Source organism: Chroicocephalus ridibundus, chromosome Z (assembly GCF_963924245.1).
Source record: "Chroicocephalus ridibundus chromosome Z, bChrRid1.1, whole genome shotgun sequence".
In the NCBI taxonomy this organism is placed as follows: domain Eukaryota; kingdom Metazoa; phylum Chordata; class Aves; order Charadriiformes; family Laridae; genus Chroicocephalus; species Chroicocephalus ridibundus.
The window spans coordinates 33,998,912-34,019,734 of record NC_086316.1 but is presented as its reverse complement, the minus strand read 5'-3'; the positions used below and the strand labels follow the sequence as shown (position 1 = coordinate 34,019,734).

General features: G+C 43.7%; 1 protein-coding gene across 1 annotated transcript in view; it reads left to right on the top strand.

Annotated features, from left to right (window-relative positions):
- Positions 1-1,075: 1,075 nt before the first annotated feature.
- Positions 1,076-20,823, top strand: part of LOC134508432 (neuronal acetylcholine receptor subunit alpha-7-like) — a 63,974-nt gene continuing 44,226 nt past the window's right edge. The window contains exons 1-2 of the mRNA XM_063320084.1: positions 1,076-1,526; positions 18,068-18,207. Of these exons, the coding sequence (XP_063176154.1) occupies positions 1,448-1,526; positions 18,068-18,207 (219 nt within the window). The 5' untranslated portion in view covers positions 1,076-1,447. The remainder of the gene's footprint in view (positions 1,527-18,067; positions 18,208-20,823) is intronic.

The following is a 20,823-nucleotide window of genomic DNA, read 5'->3' as shown; positions in this document are numbered from 1 at the left end:
TGCAGAAAAAGTCTCAGTATTAGTAACAATGCCAGGGGTGTTGCTATCTCCACCTGTGCTGCTTTTCCCCCCTTTTCCTGGTGCCATGGCCACCATTTCCTCCCATGTCTGCTGGGCCCTACAACCGCTGAGGTCAGCGTGGTGATAGAGGGGATGCGGCAATGCAGCCCCTGGCCAGGAGGGATGGGATTTTGACGCTGACAGGTTCTTCTACATATATGAGGTACTATTTCAGGGTTCTCCCCAAAGGCAAGTGCTGACGAGCTCCAGCTCTGTATCTCTGCAACTGGTCCCAGGGCAGATGTTTCCAGCTGACAGCCCTCCAGGGCCAGCCTGTGCCCCATCGCTTATCACCCCAGGCCTCTCCTCCTCCTCCCTGCACCCTCTGCCCCCATGTCCTGGGACTCTTCTCTCCTACCAGCCTGCACTGCCCAGTGCAGCCTTGCTACTGCAGCACCCAAATCCCTTCTGCACGGAGTCACAACTTGGTGCATCTCTCTGCATCAACCAAGGCAGGAGGTCCAAGAAACTCAATAGGGGGAAGTGCCAAGTCCTGCACCTGTTTTCAGTGAAAGAGAAGTGGGTGAGTGTGCAGAACAGGCAAAAGCGTAAAAAAAGATCCAAAGGATGAATGTAATGAAAAGTATTCAAGCCTTTGCCTTGTCTTGCCTTCGCCTGGCTGGTGAGTAAAATGGAGCGGGGAGGTAGAGAAGCCAGTGTCTGTGCAAAATTCCACAGTGCATAGCCAGCAGCAGTGAACAGCTGGGGAAGAGGGCACTCAGGGCAGTTCCCTGCCTGTGGTGGAAGTGATTACAGGAACAAGTGCGTCAAAAAGGACAGGAGGCTGGGTAGTTTCATCTTCTCCGGCTTCTGCACTATTGAATCTCTCCAGCCACCTCTGCCAGGAGAAAGGGCAGGTGTATGGCAGAGGGACCGTGCCACAGGTGCTTGCTGCAAGTTACACAGGCTGCTGAGAGAGAGCAGAGGGACACAAACTCATTTTGCTGGGAAACAGCTCTAGAGGCACCCGAGTGCAAGCACTGGAAGTGCTGCAGACGTGCGGTCTCGAGTTAGGTACAATCTGTGGGGATGTGGTGAGCATCTCCCGGGCAGCATGCTCCCCCTCCTTGCCATACACACAGCTGTGTGCGGGGATTGCTAGCATTTGCTCCTGACCGAGAAAAGGCTCAGAGTGCCTGGGAATCTGAGTCCCAAGCAAAGTAACCAGCCCCTTTGTGTTTGGATTTACTGACCCAGCACTGAGCCGATTTGGCTCCTGGGGGCTCGAGAAGCACATGAGCAAATGAACTTCTCTCTCCTGGTGGGAAGCTGGTTTGATGCCTTATTACTGTAATTGCCAAATCCATCAGTCATCGCAGGCTGTCTCCAAGACTCCATCCTCTTTCACCCTCTGCTCAGGAAGCCAGATAGCCAGCTTATTTTGACAATGCTCACAGAAAGGTACTTGGGATTTGTTTATTCTGGACTATGTCTCTGGGCGTACTTGTTCCTGTCTTTCTTTAAAGGTAAGCTTGTCTGTCGTTGTCCAGTTTTTTGTTTGTTTGTTTTTCTTTTATTTTTTCTAAACATTAGTCACATCCTACCCCAATTGTATTTTCAGAAGGACTTCTATCTGCTTGTAATTTAAACTTTGTTAGAGTCCACTGCTGGTCCCAATGAGTTTTGTAATCAGTTTGAATAAGTTTATGGATTTTCCAGTTCTGTACAACTTCTTTTAAGAAAGGAAAAGGTGTGGGATTTTTTTTTTTAAATGAGTCATTTTCACTTTTAGAAATTAATTGATATGATTGTGTTTAAAGTATGTTCTTGCTTTCCTGTAAAAACTAACCTATCCATGTTTTTTTGGGAATGGGAAATTATAACTCCAGGCTGGACAGGATGGCTGTGAGAACCCTGTCGGTGTGAGGGTGAAATGTTGTTGTTCAACAAAGAAAAATGACCAGAAGAAAATTCTCAACTATTTACTTTCTATGCATCATATATATATATATTTGTAGCTGCATAAATGCATAAATTTACTATTTCTGGTTTGTTTTTCTCTTCTAACTTTTAGTATGTTTAAAAAGAATCCTTCCAGGCCATGATGGGTGTAAGTTGGAAACATTTATAAAAAATAATAATGGTTTTCTGTAGTCTAGAGTGTCACCTGTGACCAAGTTAACTTGTGAAGTTTTAGCATGTTACAAACAAAAGTAGGAACTGAGTGATTCTTCCAAAACGTGGAGGATTGCAAGGCTAACAATAAAGCATTTTTAAATGAGAAAGGAGGTTGAAATAGCCACAGTCCTGGCAGATGTTCAGGATTCTACACAAGATGTGCTTTTATTGCTTCCTAACAGCTGAAACATACATGCCTGCAACAACTATAAATTCTAAAACTGGGTATTCCAGGTGTGAGGGACCGTGTCATGTTACTCATGATTTATACATAGCGAGAGAAAGGAGGATTGTTTTTTTAAAGCAGAGAAAGTGGTCTGTATATTTCAGAAGTGCAGGGGCATGGGAAACTTACATATATGCAGTGTTGCACTCTGTGCATATATTCATGCCACACAGGTAATTCCTCATTAGTTTATCAGAATCTGCAAAATATCCAGGTATTTCATTATTACAGCTCCACATTTCAGCTGCCTAATGTAGCAATGGTATTGTAGCTGGGTATTGGGTTTCCCCACCTTGCTAAATTAAGAATCTTGCTTTCTTTGTAAGACATTTCTGTGCTACTTCACTGAACTAACAGGCAAGTGATGGCAGCTGGTTATGATATAACTCACTTTGTGTGCAGTCCCATTTTGAGCAGTTGTGTTTCACGTAAATACTGCCTTTTAAATACTGAGTAATCACTGATTTATCAACGGGGATGCTTAGCTTCTCTAAGCAGCACATGAAGACACAAACTGCTTTTATAAATAATTCAGAGGATTTTTTATTAGGTGCTTTTACCAGCAGTTTACAAGTATACGCTTTTACAGATAACTGCTAAAGCAGAATAAGATTAACCTCTGATTAAGGTGATCTGTATTTCACCTCTGCTTTGTGGATAGTTTTTTTTTTTCTTTTTAAAGAAAATGGGGAGAAAAAAAATAATAAGAAAAGCCCTGGGAATTGTGCAGTTGGCACAGAAGGGAAAAAAAGTCGAGATGATCTTAGCATATTACTAGTAGTAGAGTCTTTTAACAGTAAGCTCCAAATGAACTCCCCCAGGATTCCTCAGTGCACCCACATGGAAGTCACAGCAAGTCCGTCATAGCTAACATCACTCTCACATAGTGTTGAGTTGTTTCAACAGAATTCATAAAATTTCTCAACTACTGAAAAACTCCTGCAGGGCTGTTTGAGAGGAAAGTTGTGACAAGGACTAGGTAAAAACCAAAACAAAACATGAAGAATTTGGTAATTTTTTTCCACTCCTTTCCACAAATTTTTGCTTCCACTTGACTCTTCTTGCACTACTGCAATGAGCCCTGGTAGACATATCATTCATGCTAGGTCATTGCATCCCCCCTTCCTGAAGAGCCTGGAGCTAGTGATGCTTTCCTGGGACATGGGCCCCAGGGACAATCTGGAAACTGGTTCTCAGCCTTCCTGAATTCCAGATGAAATCTCTCAGAGCCAGACATCCCTTCCAGGCCAGGCGTAATCCTTGAAGGAGCACCCAGAGGATGGGAGGACCCTGTGAGTCCCAGCAGCTACGTAACAACCTCAGGTGGAGGGACTCGAGAACCCTGCTCCAGGGTAGAAAGGGAGGGATCAGACCCACTCCTGCTCCTTTCTCTGAGCATGGCAGAGTCTGAGAACCAGGGTGCAGATGACCCTACAAGGGAGTTCTCCTCCTGAGCAGCCACATGGGCATCTAGCCCCTCTGAGGAGCGTTACCTTCATCTCAGTGCACGGGCACCTGCTGGGTTTGAACATCCAGGGAAATTAAACACACATTTGGCTAGTCAACCTATGCATTCTAATTACTGTGCTTTTAAGTGTTTTTTTGTTGGTTTTTTTTTTTTGAAGTGAGGTGACTAAAGTGCCACACATACCACACAGAGCAGAGTCAGACCTCTTAGTTTCTTTTCTTAGTGCAGCCTGACACCACAGTCGTACTCTGGCCACAGGGCTTTGAAAAGCCCAACAAAGACAAAAGTAAACTGAGGACAGAGATGCTCCTCTGTGGTCTAGTGGGAATGTTAAGTGCTCAGCAGTATGGGACAAATCCTATGGCAGGGGATGCTAACCAGCTAAAAGATGTAAATTATAAAGTAGTAACTCAGCCTTTGCACCTGGTGATACAAAGCACGTTTTCTTTGGCTCACTTACAACACAGAATTGAATTCCTGTGCTACACTCATTTCATGCTTTCTCACAGCTTTGCTGATTCAAATGAGCTTTAGTGATCACATCGGAACACAACTGGTGATCTCTAGGAGAAAATCCTCACAAAGATACTGTTATTGGTTCACTTCCATGCAAGCAGGTGCTGTTTCTGCAGCAGCAGTAGCATGGGCAAAACAGTCTCAAAAGGCCAGATTCTGCTGCCAAGCTACAATTTCTCTCAAGTGAGGTAGTTAGACTGAGGTGACATGCGTTTAGAGATCTGTGTAGCAGTAAGAACCAAGGCTGGCACTTAAATATGTATATATGGAGTCTAAACTTCATGCGTCAGCTGAGTAGGACAGTGAGCTGTGTTAATCAAATTGATTTACTCCAAAGAGGTAGTGTTGAATAGATTGAGAAGTCCTGCGCCTTAAGAGGGTACAATGTAATGTACCTGGTAATTTAGGTGGCTGGTGAAGGAACTCCACCTTTAGATCTCATAAATGTTACTAGACTAGAACCAGCTGATAAAGTCAGATCATTTAGAATCTTTCATACTTTTAATTTGAGGCCTGAAAGTCGCATTCACCTCAGTTCCCCACATTCTCTATGTTGATGCTCTGCATTGTATCACCCCACTGAGTGATACACAAAGATAAAAATGCAGCTGATGCAAGTTTAAAATAGAAAAGATATGAGGAAGACCTTTGCTTCTGGGTCTTTTCTTCCATATTGCCTAAAAAGATGCTGCACATGCATCTTGCAGAGATGTAAAATTACTGCCAGATCCTTACCATTACTATAACATCTGGAAGCATGGACACCAGAGTCTGGTGACTCTGGGTGCTGAGCACATGCTAAAGCATCACATACGCATGGAGTCAAATGGGATTGAATGTACTTGTCATAGCACATGTCTGTTTATACCTGTCACTCTGCTCTGTGATCAAGAACAGTAGTGCAGAAACACGTCTCAACACATTTAAGACAGGCAGGCAGAGTCCTAGGCAAATCTCTGCGATTATTTCCTGTGAGTTACTGTGTGCTACAGTAACATGCTTGCCTCTTGAGACTGACTTTTCAGTTCAATGAACTTCATGTGCGTCACTAATCTTCTGTGTGCTTTCACTGGCACAGCTCTAAGGCTGCTCTGCATTATCATAGGCACAGCTGCCACTGTGGAGCTGGACCAAGCTTGTAAGAAGTTGCCAGACTACAGGAAAGCTGGAGGTATTTCCATGCACGTTTGCCGATAGTGATCTGAGATAAATCTTCCTGTGTTAACTCTCCTCAGATCTCACTAGAAAAAGTGGGAAGGTCCAAAACAGGCACCTGGGCCCTGACATCCCTAGCACCTATTGTAATATGCAGCCGTTGGGGTAGCGCTCTACGTGTAGGGAGAGATCCAGAAGCAGACACAGTGCTGAAGAAAGTAGCATCCATCAGGTTTTTGGGATGATGCCAGATGGTGCCTTGTGAGCTTTCAGCCTTTCTCCAGTATAGGGGGCCTTCTGATGGTATCAGAGCAGAAATTCCCATTCCAGGCACAGGATTCATGTCCTACAGATGGCTCCAGATCTTTTTTCTCCCTCTGCTTTGTTCTCCTAAGATACGTAGAGGACAACATGAGTTAGTGATGGCGGTAACATATTGGATGATTTTTTTCAGCAACTGTAAACTTTTACAAACAGCGAAAGAGGTATTTTATGTCTCTGTGGGAACAGTGGGAACAGTGAACAGAAGCATCCCTTCTCATACCTGCATGACAAAGTAACTCCAGAGTCTAAGAATGGGTTACATCAGTCACAAAACAGGTAATATTGCCATCTGAACATGATGGCTGTGATTTTCAAGGGAATGCATGTACCCAAATACCATTCAATTTCACTGTATGTCCTGAACAAATGGTTAGAGCAGAATTTCATTTGTATGTCACAAGCAAGGAGGGAGATACAAAGTCTCTCCGGCTCTATGTTGTGATTAAAGTAGATCAAAACCCTTTGCATCATTCCTGACATGGTTATTCGAGAATTCCTACTGTCTAGTTATCCTTCATAAGCTAATTAAGGAACAGAGCAAATCTGCCTCAGATAGGTAGGGCTAGCACTAGCAAACAGTAGCATTCATGGGAATGAGAAAGGTAGACAGGAGTTTATTGCTTTTTTTGGGACACACTCCTGAGCAAATATGGCTTGAAGAAAAAGTTTTGCTTATCAAGTATTTTCTGCATTGAACAAAGCAGCTGATAACAAGGCTGAGACTAAAACTAGATGATGTGTTTGGAAATAAGAGTCTTCCCAGTTGGGGTTTGCAATTAAGTCAGTAAATTTCAATGGAAAGAGAACTTGTAGTCAGTATGAGTACTTATGCATGTCAGGTGCAGGTGACTATGTCCTGCCTTGCTATCAATTGGCTTTGCTCAGTTGGAGAAGCTGAGGTTACCGGAGTGCTGAAACGGATGTCTGCAATCCTTATGACCTTCCCGAAACTGATAACTTCAGTACTTACTGCCTTCCAGAACACAGCAAAGAAAGTCACAGTACTCATTTCTGTACTTAATGCAACATAAATTTGGACAGAAAGAGGACCTACAGGGAAGGGGTAGACTTGAGGAGATCTCATTTCACACTGAGGACTCAAATAGCCTAAAGCCAGTTTGCAGACTGGGCTGACAAGAGTGTACGCTGTGTTCCCTGGAGCTCAGCAGTAGCTACATGGTAAAGAATCTCTGGTCACTTAGATCTCTACTTTGCCAAGAGAGAAAATTAAATTATAAATTGAAAAACATATGTCTGTGGCAGCTGAGGTGAGAGAGGATGTGATCTGTACAGATTCATAGACTGATAGATTAACTTGGCTGGAAGGGACCTCCAGAGGTTTCTAATCCAACCCCTCTTCTCAGACCAAGGACAGCTCTACAGCTCTATTGGGTTGCTTCGTGGGCAGTCAAGCTGGGAAGATCCCCAAGGATGGTGGTCTCCCCTGTGGTGAGTACCCTTCAGAAAAAAAAATAAAGGCTCCCCTGACACTCTGACAATGCCCTGTGATGCAACTTCTATCTGATTAGTGCTGTCCCTGTGCACCACCCTGGCTCCTTCATCGGAGTCCTTCCTCATGGCAGCTGAAGGCAGCCAAAAGAGCTCCCCCTTGCTCTCATCCCCAAGCTCACCAAAGACATGTCTCTCCACCTCTCATCAGACATGCTGTGCTCCAGCAGCCCGTTATCTCTGTGGCCTCCACTCTACTCACGCCAACGGGTCAGTGTATGCCTTGTGCTGCCCTGGGGAGGGTTTATTAGCACAGAGCTAACTATGTGTCATGCAGTGGGTCTAACTGGTGTTGAATATAGGCTGGCTGTAGAGGATGCTGCTGCTTAGTGTTTTCATCACCCCTAAGTCAGTAGATTTGGGGGAAAAGAAACAAAAGTAGGAGGTCATATAATGATGCAGAAAATGCATTCCGTAATTCTTAGCCATCTTGTGCTCTTTTTGAAGAACTTCCTCATCTTGAGTCTGCAAAGTGGCAGAGCAGGTCGTGACCAAGTACAATCCCTTGAATGTTGTGTCATTTTAGAAAAGCCATCAGCAAGCTGATATCTGATATTCATTGTTTCCCAGTGACAGGACGAGGGGCAACGGGCACAAGTTAGAACATAGGAAGTTCCATTCAAATACACGGAAAAACTTCTTTACAGTGAGGGTGACAGAGCACTGGAACAGGCTGCCCAGGGAGGTTGTGGAGTCCCCTTCTCTGTAGATTTTCAAGACTCGCCTGGATGCAGTCCTGAGTAATGTGCTCTAGGCAATCCTGCTTTAGCAGGGGAGTTGGACTAGATGATCTCTAGAGGTCCCTTCCAACTCTGAAGTTTCTGTGATTCTGTGATTCTCTGATCTAGCTTGAGCAGCTATAACAATAGAAAGAGGAGAAAAATGAAATAAGTAGTTGTTTGATGGTTTGTAGTTGTCACTGTTTCAAGTGGCAAATGAGCAGCAACTTTGAATTAGACCCATGCTTGTTCAGGCTTCACACACAGTTCATATAAGCCGATTGCACAGCTTCGAGAGCTCTATGCAAAAAACTTGGCTTTCTAATATGGCCAAACAGCTGTCCTTGCAGCATAATCTCTGCAGCAGTGTTTTGTTCAGGGTCTAAGCCTTCTAGTGTAGTCTCCAAAGATATTAGCGTCCCGCGTTTCCCCTTACTTTATAATTCAAATTTGTTGGATTGGTATCTCAGCTGAAGCACATCAGCACTTCTGCCATCATCAGAACTAATTACATGCTAACTGACAATGACAAAGAGAGGGCAGGATGATAGAAAAAGGATAGATTGAATGGAACAGGTCTGTGGGTAGGGAAAGGAGACATCTTTCTTCATAGGAGTCCTCTTCCCTAGTGGGCCAATCATTTCCCCTTTGGGTCAAAATGCTCTATCACACTCAGGATGTCTGTATGCTGGGGAACAGGAGAGGGCAGACCAGACAGCACGGGGTCACTTTCTGCTTTTCAGACTAGTTTTGGTCTCTCTCAGAGACCAAGCGTCCCGCATCTGCAGGCAGTGCTACTGTATGGCAAGAAGACAGTCAGACTCCACCTGGATATATGGCGCACCAATCTTGTTTTAATTTTTTTTTGTTTGCACTGCCATAATTCAGAAGCATTAGATTGAAGTTAGTAAAGCTTTAAATGGACAGTCTCAAGTTAAGACAAAATGATGCTCCACAGATCATCATTGTCTGGAAGTGCTTCATTTTCACTGTGCTTCATTTCTGCTCTTAGTCAGGACCAGTGACTCAGCCAATGCGAGTTTGGCTGGCAGGGTGCAGCAAGGAGAGCCACGTATTTCATATCCCCACTGATCCCAACAAAACCAGGACTCAAGGCCTGGGAAAGACGACAACAACTGGCATTCTGAAAACAAACAGATCAAGGATAACCAATGCTCACTATCGCTGTTACCTTGTGACGTTCAGAGTTCAGAAAAAAACAGCTGTAGACTTCAGGATACAGACCATGCTTATCCATTTTATGTGCACATAAGCAAATTTGGGCTGAATCAGTCAAAACAAAGCACTTACAAATTCGGGTGTTTTAGGTCAGATCTCCACAGACTTTCTTTGATTGGTCACAAATTTAATTTGCTCACAGCCAGTCGTTTACCTCATCAAGACAGTATTAGAAACAGCTTTTGTCTTCATTGTGAAATAAATTCTGATTCCTTGCTGAGAATTTTCATGCCTCTATTTACAGCTCCCTTTGTCTTTGAAGGCCTGGACCACCAAAGCCTCAGACTTCTTTCCCTTAGAAAAAAATCCCTTGATAGCAGCCAATTCTGCTGCCAAAACCTGCAAACTATCACCAGCCAGCTAGCAGCACAGAATCTTTCACACAGACAGGCAGCAAGTCTAGTCTGGCCTAGCAAAAGCTCAGTAGAGCTGCTTAAAACAGGGCTGGGTCTGATCCACCGCTGTTTTATGTAAGTTTTGCTTCCCAAGTGGGAAAATATTTCAGACTTGTGAAAACTTATCTTCATTTTTCCCAGTTCAGGTACTAAGCACTGAAAAGGACAAATAAGCAGCCATTCAAGACACAGTCAAAATTTCTGTCTGGATAGCCCACATCCCTTTAACAGGGCTCAAATAACATGTGTCACATCACCCAGTGCTTGAGTTTCTAATACTGGAAAGACAAGCTTGCCACTTTCCTTGCATTCCCAGATCCATGTTCACTTTGGACACTTGTGCTTTGCCTGTACCTTGCAGCCAGTGCAGCTCTCACTTTGCTTGTAGGCAACAGCTGAGGTTTGAGTGATGTGGGAAGGTAGGAGGAGCCATTATGAGCTGTACCTATTGCATCCTCGGTTACTTTGCTGCCTACCATTGCTATGCAAGTACAGCTGGCAAGGCAAAAGTTCATTATTAAAGAAACTAGCCATCTCAGGGATCATAAACATTGCCACTGACCAGCACTGCAGAAGAAGAAGAAAGAATCACTGCAATATCTTTGGCCACACTGGGTGGTTTGTTTCCACAATATTACTGTCTGCAACATTTCTACTCCAACCTAGCCTCTACATTCACCAGAGAATTTAAACAATATCACTGCTGCTTCGGTAACAACACACTGAGGCAATGGTTTTGGGGCAAGATTCCACCTTCACCTCTGAAGTATGAAAAAAGGAACAAGCTTTCTTTGCCTAGTAAAGCCATGTCTGTGACTGAGGAATAACGCTTGGGAAAACTAAGTTTGTTTTTTACCTTTGCTCTCTTCATGTCTTGGGGACAAATGACTTCTCTTTCTCTTCCTGGTTAACCTTCTGCTTAACCTGGTTAACATAAGAAGAGGTTAACCTCCTCTTCCAGGGTCCTGCTGACCCTGGTGTGGGCTTCTTTCTAATCAGTTTTTAATATTTTCAGGGTGGGAAGTAGAGTCTGAAGAACTGCGTTGCACAGTAAAGGTTTCATTGCAGTCTCTATCACTGCTATTATCTGCACTGGGTTTAAGGAAATAAAACTCTTCCTGCCTATCGTCTTCTCAGCCTTAAGCAGACATGCCTGTTTCCACTGAAATCATTATCACACCTGTCTGTTCAGCTGTGGCTTTCCCAGAGCTCAGCTCTCCGCATGTGCCTGGGTTGGTGCTGATGGAGAGGTGCAGATTCCCTGTGATGTTTTTCAGAGATGTCTGTGAATGCTGTGCAGATTGCCACGGCTATTTCATTGACAATACTTGATTAATGAAGTTCATAGTGCCTTCCAAAGAAGGGCTTTCCCTTGGTTTACTGGTTTTGGTGGTGAAACACGTAGAGGTGAAAGGATGTGACAAGCTGCTCTGCAAGCCCGTGGGAGTAGGGAGTCCAGAGGCTCACTCCAGTACAGTGATGACCATATCACTGGTATCTCACTTTTGTCATATGATTTTGTTTCTTTCCATTGGCTTCCATTACTGCTCCTCCCCACAAATCCCAGGATGGCTGGCAAGAGCCACCTTCAGACAGCCACAACTCTCTGTAACATCTAGTAAGGGGAGTCCCCCTCTTCACCACTGCTCCAATCCCTCCTCTTGTGCTCCCTTCACATCTAGAATTGTAGTAATTAGAGTTATATTGCATGGAGCTAATGCAATCTAGCATTACTCTAAAAATCCAGTATTTTTCCCTTTGTGCCTATAGCCAGTTATGTTTCTGACCCGGAGCAATGAGGCAGTTTAGATGATAACTATCATACATTTGAGAGGTATCCCACTGTTAATATCTTAATGTGTGTCTCCACCTTACACACATATCTCAGGCTTTGAAACATCTACACCAAGCCAGCAGGAACAAAAATATAATCCTATCCTTTCGTTATGTAATGGCCTATATTCTCTTTTTAGCATGTTGTCATATGCGTAAAGTCTTTGAGATGAAATGTTTCCTAGCATACCCTTTAATACCCATCTCTGCTGGGAGCTCTTTATCTGCTATGAAAAAAAGAGAAATGACCAGTATCAGGAAGATTAGGTCCTTTTTGCCTAGGAAAACATGGCATTTCTCGCATTCTAATGAGTTTTGTGTGTAAGATGCAGAAACAATTTGCATAGTGAGAGCCAAAGATTAGAGTCAAAGATTACCCAGAAGGGAAGTAGATTAAAAAGAGGTTTTAAATGAGAGAGGTATTCAAATACACAACATGCAAACACACACACAGGGACACACACAGGGTTGAGGCAGCTGACGTGATTCCATTGTGTATTATGCAAGTACTCTTCCCTGAAGGTGTTATGGCATGCATTTTAAATCAAAGGACATTGAAAGAAATAACGCATTTACAGCCACAGATAAAAGCAACAATGCTGTACATAAGAACAAAAGCAGATGGGACACATCTGCGTCTCTGGGGATTAAGTGGCATATGGCAGTGACATGCTATACATTCTTAGAAATCTGCATAATATACAAAATAAGGTGAGTGGCTTTTTTATAGCTACCAAGGCATTAGAACGTGCCACATTTTTGTAAGTGCTGTTGCCATTCCAATTCTTTATGCCACTAAAGCCTTGTAGCTCTGGGAGCAAAAGGCAGAGCAGGAGGATTGACCAGTCAAGACCAGACACGACAGCACAGATCTTAGGAAAGGAGGGAGCGTCTGGCTTTCCTGGGGATGGCATATGGATAGTCTGGTAGTCTGGCCAGAGCTAGCCACAATTTTGACAGCCGTTCCTACCAGACAACGTTGAACAGCTTCCAGCCCCAACACTTCCCCACATCTGAACCAAAACCTACAGAAGAAACAAGGGGTATTACGGTGTCACTGTGGGGATGATGGGATGACACTCAAGCATGGAAGAGGCAATCCATGCCCAGAGGATCCCACCCGGACAGAGAAGGTGGAAAAGGTTTGTTGTCAGCCTGCAGCTGTATGCCTAGAGCGCTATGTCTCCTCAACAGGTCAAGTAAAATTGTAAAGGAACAAACCGTTGCAACCCGTGAAACTGTATACAGCATTATCTTTTTCTTTTTCTTTTTCTTTTTCTTTTTCTTTTTCTTTTTCTTTTTCTTTTTCTTTTTCTTTTTCTTTTTCTTTTTCTTTTTCATAGTTATTTATTTATTTTTCTCTTTCCTTTTTTTTTCCTATCCAGAGAATTGGGGTATTTGTTTTATACTTAGCTTTCCAGCCAGAGCAGATATCTGAGTTACGCCAAGATCAGCATCTCTTATGTCACCATAAACATGCAGGCCAATTGAGGCAGCTCTTCTTGTACCACTGGCAATAGGACATGAGGAATTCGGACTGAGCTTGAGCTTGGGTAGGCAGAGCTGCTGAGCTGGAGATGACATCAGCCAGTAGCAGCTTGATCTAATTTAATTGCAGTGTCTCAGAGAATTTAAACCCCTTTATAGATACCATGAAGGCTCACAGTCAGCATGAGACACCATCTGTGCAAGCCTCATCAGAGGTGTCTCTCTCCCTCTAGCTGTGAATCCACACTTTGTCTACATACATGGATGCAGTTATTAACTTGTTTCTAGGCTTGCTCTGAGGAGTTCTCTGCAAATTGTTTTTAGTATACATTTGTCCCATGTTTCAGTCCTAACCTGTTTGGGACATTGCAACTTGTCTACATTTAATAAAGAAGATGATATCTCACGTGCAGACTATGTGTGTGGAAGGAAAGACTCAGAACCTCAGACTGCAAGCTAACGCAAGATGGCTTGCTTTATTTCCTGTTGAAATAATTCAAGGCAAGCATGTTGTAGTGGAACAAAGGAGGCAAAGGGCAGCTTTTTAGATACATTTCAGAAATAAGCTCATAGGGAAGCTTCCGTCTTCTGTTTTCTTGCTACAGGTTCTCCCTTCACATCATAGGACTTCCTGATCCAGCACAGAGGATACCACACAGCACCACCCTACCTGGGGAGTTCCCTGGTTGCACAGTAATGCATTTAGAGGAACGCATATTTTCTTGTATCTCCTGTTAGAGAAGGTGGTAGCATTCTGCAATAGAGAAATAGCTCCTAGGCAGGTTACCTTGCTGTGCAATTCTCAGCAATTCCATCCTAGAAAGAAAGATGAAATTCAACTACAGCATGTATTCCCAAGAGATTGGTATCTCTTGGTTTATAGGTTTATAGCAGTTTATAGGTTGTGTTGGTCCATCAGTGGAGTTCTTGCAGACTTCTTTGCACGTACAGAAGTATGGGAGGAGATTCAGAGAGGTATTTAAGAGTTGAACGCAGTCCACGAATGTCATGAAGAGTCCATGGAGCTCTTCACAAAACCACCAGGGTACTCATTGGCCTGTGGCCTCCAAACTTCAGGATCAGTTTAGGGAACCATTTCAGATTATTCAGAGAGTAAATCTTGAGGGACAATCTAGTCCTTGGTCTGGTAATTCCATGTCTCCTTTGTACTGAGGAGGCCAGAATGGAACCCAGCAGTCCAGGTATGTCTCACCAGTGCTGAGTAGAGAGGAAGGATCACCTGTCTTGACTTAGTGGTGAGGCTCCGCCTGATGCAGCTCAGGATGTTGGTGGCTTTTGCTGCAAGGCTGGGCTGCTGGCTTGTGGTCAGCTTGGTATCTATAAGGCCCCCCAGTGCTTTTCTGCCAACCTGCTCTCCAGCCAATGGACCCCCAGCCTATCCTGGTGCCTGGGGTTACTCCTCCTCAGGTTCAAGACTTTGCACTTCCTTTCATTGAACTTCATGAAGTTCCTGTTCAGCCATTTCTTCATTTTTTTGTGATCCTTCTGAATGGCAGCAAAACCATGTGCTTTTGTCTCACTGCTCCCAGACTTGTACCATCTGAAAACTTGCTGAGGGTGCACTCTGTCCCATCATTCATTAAGGGTGTTAAAAGCATTGGATCCAGTATCCACACCTGGAGTACTCCACCACTGGCTGGCCTTCAGCTGGATTTTGTGCTGCTGACTACAAATCTCTGAGCCTGACAGTTCAATCACTCTTTAATCCACCTCACTGTTCACTTATCTAGCCTGTTAGGTATAGACAAATGTCTATGAGGATGTTCTCGGTGATGTCAAAAGTACTGCTGAACTTGAGCTAAACATCATACACTTCTCTTCCCTCAAATTTTAATGAGATTATATGTTTTCCTACTCCTTCAAATATAATTCAGAAATTAAGGAGACATTGTATGAGGCAGTGGGACATAAAAGGCTCGCTGTTCGTCAAAGATCCTTTATCTAGAAAGCATCATGCCCTTTGCCAGTTACTTGTACTTTCCTGTAACAAAGTAAGTAAGTCTGGCATTGCTTTTGGGAGACTGACCTGGCAACCTTAAATATTGACACCCATCTTCCAGCCTAGTTTAAAGGACAAAATAGTGCCACTGATTTTGGTTAGATTTCTGTGACTGAGGGGTAGGCAGTGGTAAAGCTTAGTCTACCCTTGCTCCTGAGAGATGCAGGCTTCCCCATCACTAGCAAACACTCCATTTAGCACAGAGAGATGTAGTGTCACAATGCATTAGCAAAGCATTAGAGGGGAAAAAAGCAGAAATCTCTCTGGAGGATGAAACATTAAATATTTGAAGATTACATTTTAAAGGAAAAGTCTATGAAAATACAAGTCTGCCTTGTCACCCACCTCAGTTTCTTCTCCAAAGTAGTTGTAGAAGAGAGATGTCAGTGTGATTAGACTACCCAGGTCTTTGTTGTACCAACAGCTGCCATGGCTATTTGCCAGGACACCCCAAAGGCTCCACTGCTTCTGAATCTATGTAATTTTGTAAACGAAACCATGCCCCACACAAATAGATTGTCACTAATGTCAGCTCACCAGGCTAAGAATAGATCAGCTAAGGCTATGTTAAAAATTTCAGATACAAGAGGTCACAAAGTAATAGGATCACATTACAGAGGGGACAGTTGAACAAAGGATGGAAAACCAGGTGCAAAATTGCAGTATTGAGGTACTTCAGCTCATTAAGTTTAACAGGGAAAGGGGCCTGGCTTCAGCATGGTTGGGGCATATACTACAAATACAACTTCCTGAAGCACACAGCAAAGGCTAATGCTCAGATCTCGCCAAGTCAGACCTCCCTTGGGCCAAGGAGGGGGGAAGCTGCTTTAATGCACCACGACAGCAATGGTACCAGGGCACCCTAGCAGCCCAGCCAACTTCCAGAGAATGGTGAAGGGCACTTTTCCTTTGTAAAAGCTGAGGCAGACAGTTTAAAAGGAAGGTTAAAGGCAAATATTACATAAGTACTCAAGATGAGAGCAATAGTGCAGGCAGTCATTTCTTCCCTAAAGCACAGGAGCATGATGGGGGGCACGGGGAGGTGAATGAAAGGACAGCAAATTTGCTCAAAACACAGAGCCTCTGTCCATAGAACAATGTATAGTGTTTTGCAGTGGTTTCTTTTCCACAGAAGGATCTTACAAGAGAGTCAGGGTCTGCTGAGGCACTGGAAAGCAAGTACTAAGGCTATAACAGAGAACCTAAATCACTACCTCACAGGGAAGCTTACTTAAGCAGGTAAAGGAGAGATACTGTGGCCAGAGCTTGTCTTTGCTGATGGGCAAAACACAGCATCCAATACTGACATGTCAGCCAGGGCTATTGGAGCAGTGCCTACAGTATCTGCTCCTCTGGATCCTCATGATCATGTAATGTACTATGCAAGAGTAGAGAGGGCCCATGAAGCCTAAGTGTTGGTGTAACTTACGAAAATAAACAAATATACTTTTCCTCCTTGTTCACCAAGCACTGCCATACTGGGAAGTTAGAAAGTTCCCTTTAGTATTAGGAAAACTGAAGACAACACTAATTAAACAGACTTATAAACTGTTTATAAACTAAATTTATTATTTCCTTTAAAAGGCATGGCTGCTGTGTTATAGAGCAGCTCGTTCCAGGATTACGAGGTTTGCTGAGCATAGTAAGAGTCTGGGGAAGGCAGAACTGTTTCTTATGGGTTTTTTTTGCATTGTCAAAAAGATATTCATCATAACCACTGTGAGAGGAGTCCTGATCTTCATGTCCAGAGCTCTGCCCAAGAGTTAAAAAAACTCATGCACAGAAACAAAGAAAGAGTTACAGTGGATAAAAAATACTTCAGTCCAAAGTAATAATAATTTAGAGTGCAGACTATCTGTCAGGGACTGGATTTCTACAGTTCAGGGAATACGCACTCATGCTGACAGGACTGGTTTGGCCTCAGGGAACCTGCATCCCATGACCTTCTGTTAGATGCAGTTCTTAGGTAGAGCTCAGGCTGACACTGGCGAGGTCACCAACACTGTTTGGGGGGACCCAAGCAACTCAAGCAGCTGGGAGGTGTGTTCCATCAAAATGCTTACCTTCCCGTGGGAAGACACCCAAGCCATCATTACCATCCTGCCTCATCCATGGTTGTTAAGGCAAGGAAACATGGTCACACAGATTAGATGGATGCTCTACAAACCCTGTCCAAAGCTGGGGAACAAGGGAATCTTGCAATTTAAGCATAGACTGAAATTCTGATAATCTTTAACATGGTCATGTGTTTGCATGACAGCTTCTGTGTTGAGGGTATTCCTAGTGGAAGCTGAGTTAAGCATATAATACCAAAAATTCAATATCATTTTACGTACCTGTCAAGTACTCTAGCTTTCATACCACTACCTCATTAGATGTTAACAAAGTGTGCTGCCACCAGAAGGAAAAAAGTCAAGGAAAATAACCCAAAACCTGGAAAGACTGCCACACAAAACTGAACAGGGTATGAAGAAGGCTTGTTACTGTTGCCTGAGCATAGAAAAGATGATACATCGTCTCCAAGAAATAATAATAGCTGATAATTATGCTGGGTAAACACGCACAATGTCCAAGTAATACCAGTGCTGGCTTACAGCAGCCAGTCTCCAGGAAATAAGAACAACCAAATAAAAGCACTCTGACTGCCTTACAGGAAGCTGCCTGGTGGTTTTGCAACTAAATCTCCACTGACAACCAGCAGGAGGGGCACCAAGGGAGGGGGATATTTACTCAGAGCCCCAAAGGCTGTTCAGTAATTTCTGAGTGTTAGTAATGAGTCAGAGTGTTAGTATTTTTTTATTATTATTTTAAGAGCTCATCAATCACATATGCAGATATGCGCTGTCTGTCACACCCACATGCAGAATTTTGGAGATTATTTTGGGAACAGCTTTCAAATTACAAAGCTAGTTAAGAGGGGGTTTTCAACAAAACGGACAAACAATGGGCACAGTGTGACCAGCCCAAATGACAGATGCCTTCTTTCTTTTCTTCTAGTCTCTCAGCAGGGGGAAAGCCAGAGGCGCTTGTACAGAGAACTGCTCAGAAACTACAATCGTCTTGAGCGACCAGTAGTGAATGACTCCGAACCCCTTGTAGTTGAGCTCCAGCTTTCTTTGCTGCAGATAATTGACGTGGTAAGTTACTTGCTGTTCTGTTCTCTACAGCACCCATTCAGCATAACAAATCTGATCTGTTGTATAGGGACCATACTTTTCCTCTTAATCAGGCTATCAGAGATGAAAGCAGACTGTCTTTGGCAAAGCATCCTCCCTAAATGCTGGAGTACATACTTTGACACTTTGGAGGTGCTAATAACCTCCTAAAAGCACATCCATCTCTGATACAACATGAGCTGCAAGGAGATTAATTATGTAGTTCTAATTTATAGAAGCCATGTGTTACTACAAATCATTAACGGTAGGTTCTGCTCAGAGCTTTGCAGGATGCAATAACTGAAGACCATGTGCAGCTTTCAAAGTGACCATCACTGAATTTACACTTTTTCATTAGACATTATAACTGTATTGGCCTCATCTCCCATCATGTCTTTACCATGCAGTGCAGTTGAAGGGCCCTGCCCTGAGTTGAAGTTAGAAATATATAAACTCAAAAGCTGGAAGCACAGCCCTCTAATTGTCTTGACTGCAACATGCTTTTTCAGAGTTGGAGATTTGACTCATGGAAAATTTTAACATACTGATCCAAATCCCTTTTTTTTCATTATGAAGAGGATTCTGTGTGATAAACCATGATATATAGAGGGAATTCCTTTCATCTACATGGAAAAAACAAGCCAGAAGAACAATTTTGAGCATCTTCATCCTGTTAACACAGCAGACAGCTGAACATGTTAGTGCTCCTTTCCTCATCCTACCCTTTCCATAGTCAGTATTATGGGCTGGTTTTCAATACCATACCACTATCATGGAGAGAATAAGGACTAGAGAGAGAGAGAGAGAAAAAGCTGCAAACCTTTGTGCAGTTGCAAACCAATTTGACAGAAGCCTCAAATATTTAAACTTTTTAAAGCTCTCACAATCTTTCTGAAAATGCATAGTGCACCGGGTGCTCTCCCTTGAAGGGTAAGCAGGACCCTGAAAGTCTAGCCCCCCAGCATCATGCTGTACAAGTGTCAAGTCCAGACAGCTGTGGTGCATCTGGAGGCAGGCAGCAGCCTGCTCCAGCCCTTCTTTTTGAAACAGTATTTTCTTGCAGTAATTTGAAGGTTGTGGGTTGTAAAGGGGACATTTTAGCCTTAGGGCTATGATAGTACATTTTCAAAGTCAGTTAGTCATGACAAGTTACATAAAAACTTTTTTCAGTTGGATTTCACATTCATGTGTGAAACCAACCATTTCAGGAAATCAACATTTCTTTAAGTGTTTTATATTATGTCAGTGTCTGTTACAACACATTTAATTATAGTCTTCCCTTTTGATTGTCCACAATAGGAATTATAGAATCATAGAATGGTTTGCGTTGAAAGGAACCTAAAGATCACCTAGTTCCAACCTCCCTGCCATGGGCAGGGACCCTTCCACTACTCAAAGCCACATCAAACTGGGACTTATACACTTCCAGGGATGGGGCATCCACAACTTCCCTGGGCAACCTGTTCCAGTGTCTCACCACCCTCACAGGAAAGAATTTCTTCTTCATACCTAATCTAATTCTACCCTCTTTCAGTTTGAAGCCATTACCCCTCATTCTATCACTACGTGCCCTTGTAAAAAGTCCCTCCCCATCTCTCCTATAGGCCTCCTTTAAGTACTGTAAAGCTGCCGTAAGGTCTTCCCGGAGCCTTCTCTTCTCCAGGATGAAAAACCCCAACTCAGCCTGTTTTCACAGGAGAGATGCTCCAGCCCTCTGATCGTCTTCATGGCCCTCCTCTGGACTCTATCCAACAGGTCCATGTCCTTCTTATGTTGGGGGCCCCAGAGCTGGACACAATACTCCAGGTGAGGTCTCACAAGAACAGAGTAGAGGGGCAGAACCACCTCCTTCGACCTGCTGGCCATGCTTCTTTTGATGTAGTCCAAGATATGGTTGGCCTTCTGGGCTGTGAGTGCACATTGCTGGCTCCTGTTGAGCTTCTCATCCACCAGCACCCCCAAGTCCTTCTCCTCAGGGCTGCTCTCAACCCATTCTCCACCCATTCTGTATTTGTGCTTGGGATTGCCTTGACTCACGTGCAGGACCTTGTACTTGGCCTTATTGAACTTGATGAGTTTTGCATCTCTCAAGCCTGTCTGGGACCCTCTGGATATCATCCCTTCCCTACAGCGTGTCAACCACACCACACAGCTCGGTGTCATCAGCAAACTTGCTGAGGGTGCATTTAATCCCACTGGTCCATGTTGCTGACAAAGATGTTGTACCGATCCCTGAGGAACGCCACTCATCACTGGGCACCACTTGGACATGGAGCCATTGACCGCAACTTTGTGAGTGCAGCCATCCAGCCAATTCCTTATCAACTGAGTGGTCCATCTGTCAAATCCATATCTCTCCAGTTTAGAGACAAGGATGTCATACGGGACAGTGTCAAATGCTTTGCACAAGTCCAGGTAGATGATATCAGTTGCTCCTCACTTATCCACCAATGCTGTAACCCTATTGTAGAAGGTCACCAAATTTGTCAGACACAATTTGCCTTCAGTGAAGCCACGTTGGGTGTCACTGACAACCTCCTTATTTTCCATGTGCCTTAGTATAGTTCCCAGGCGGATCTTCTTCCTGATCTTGCTAGG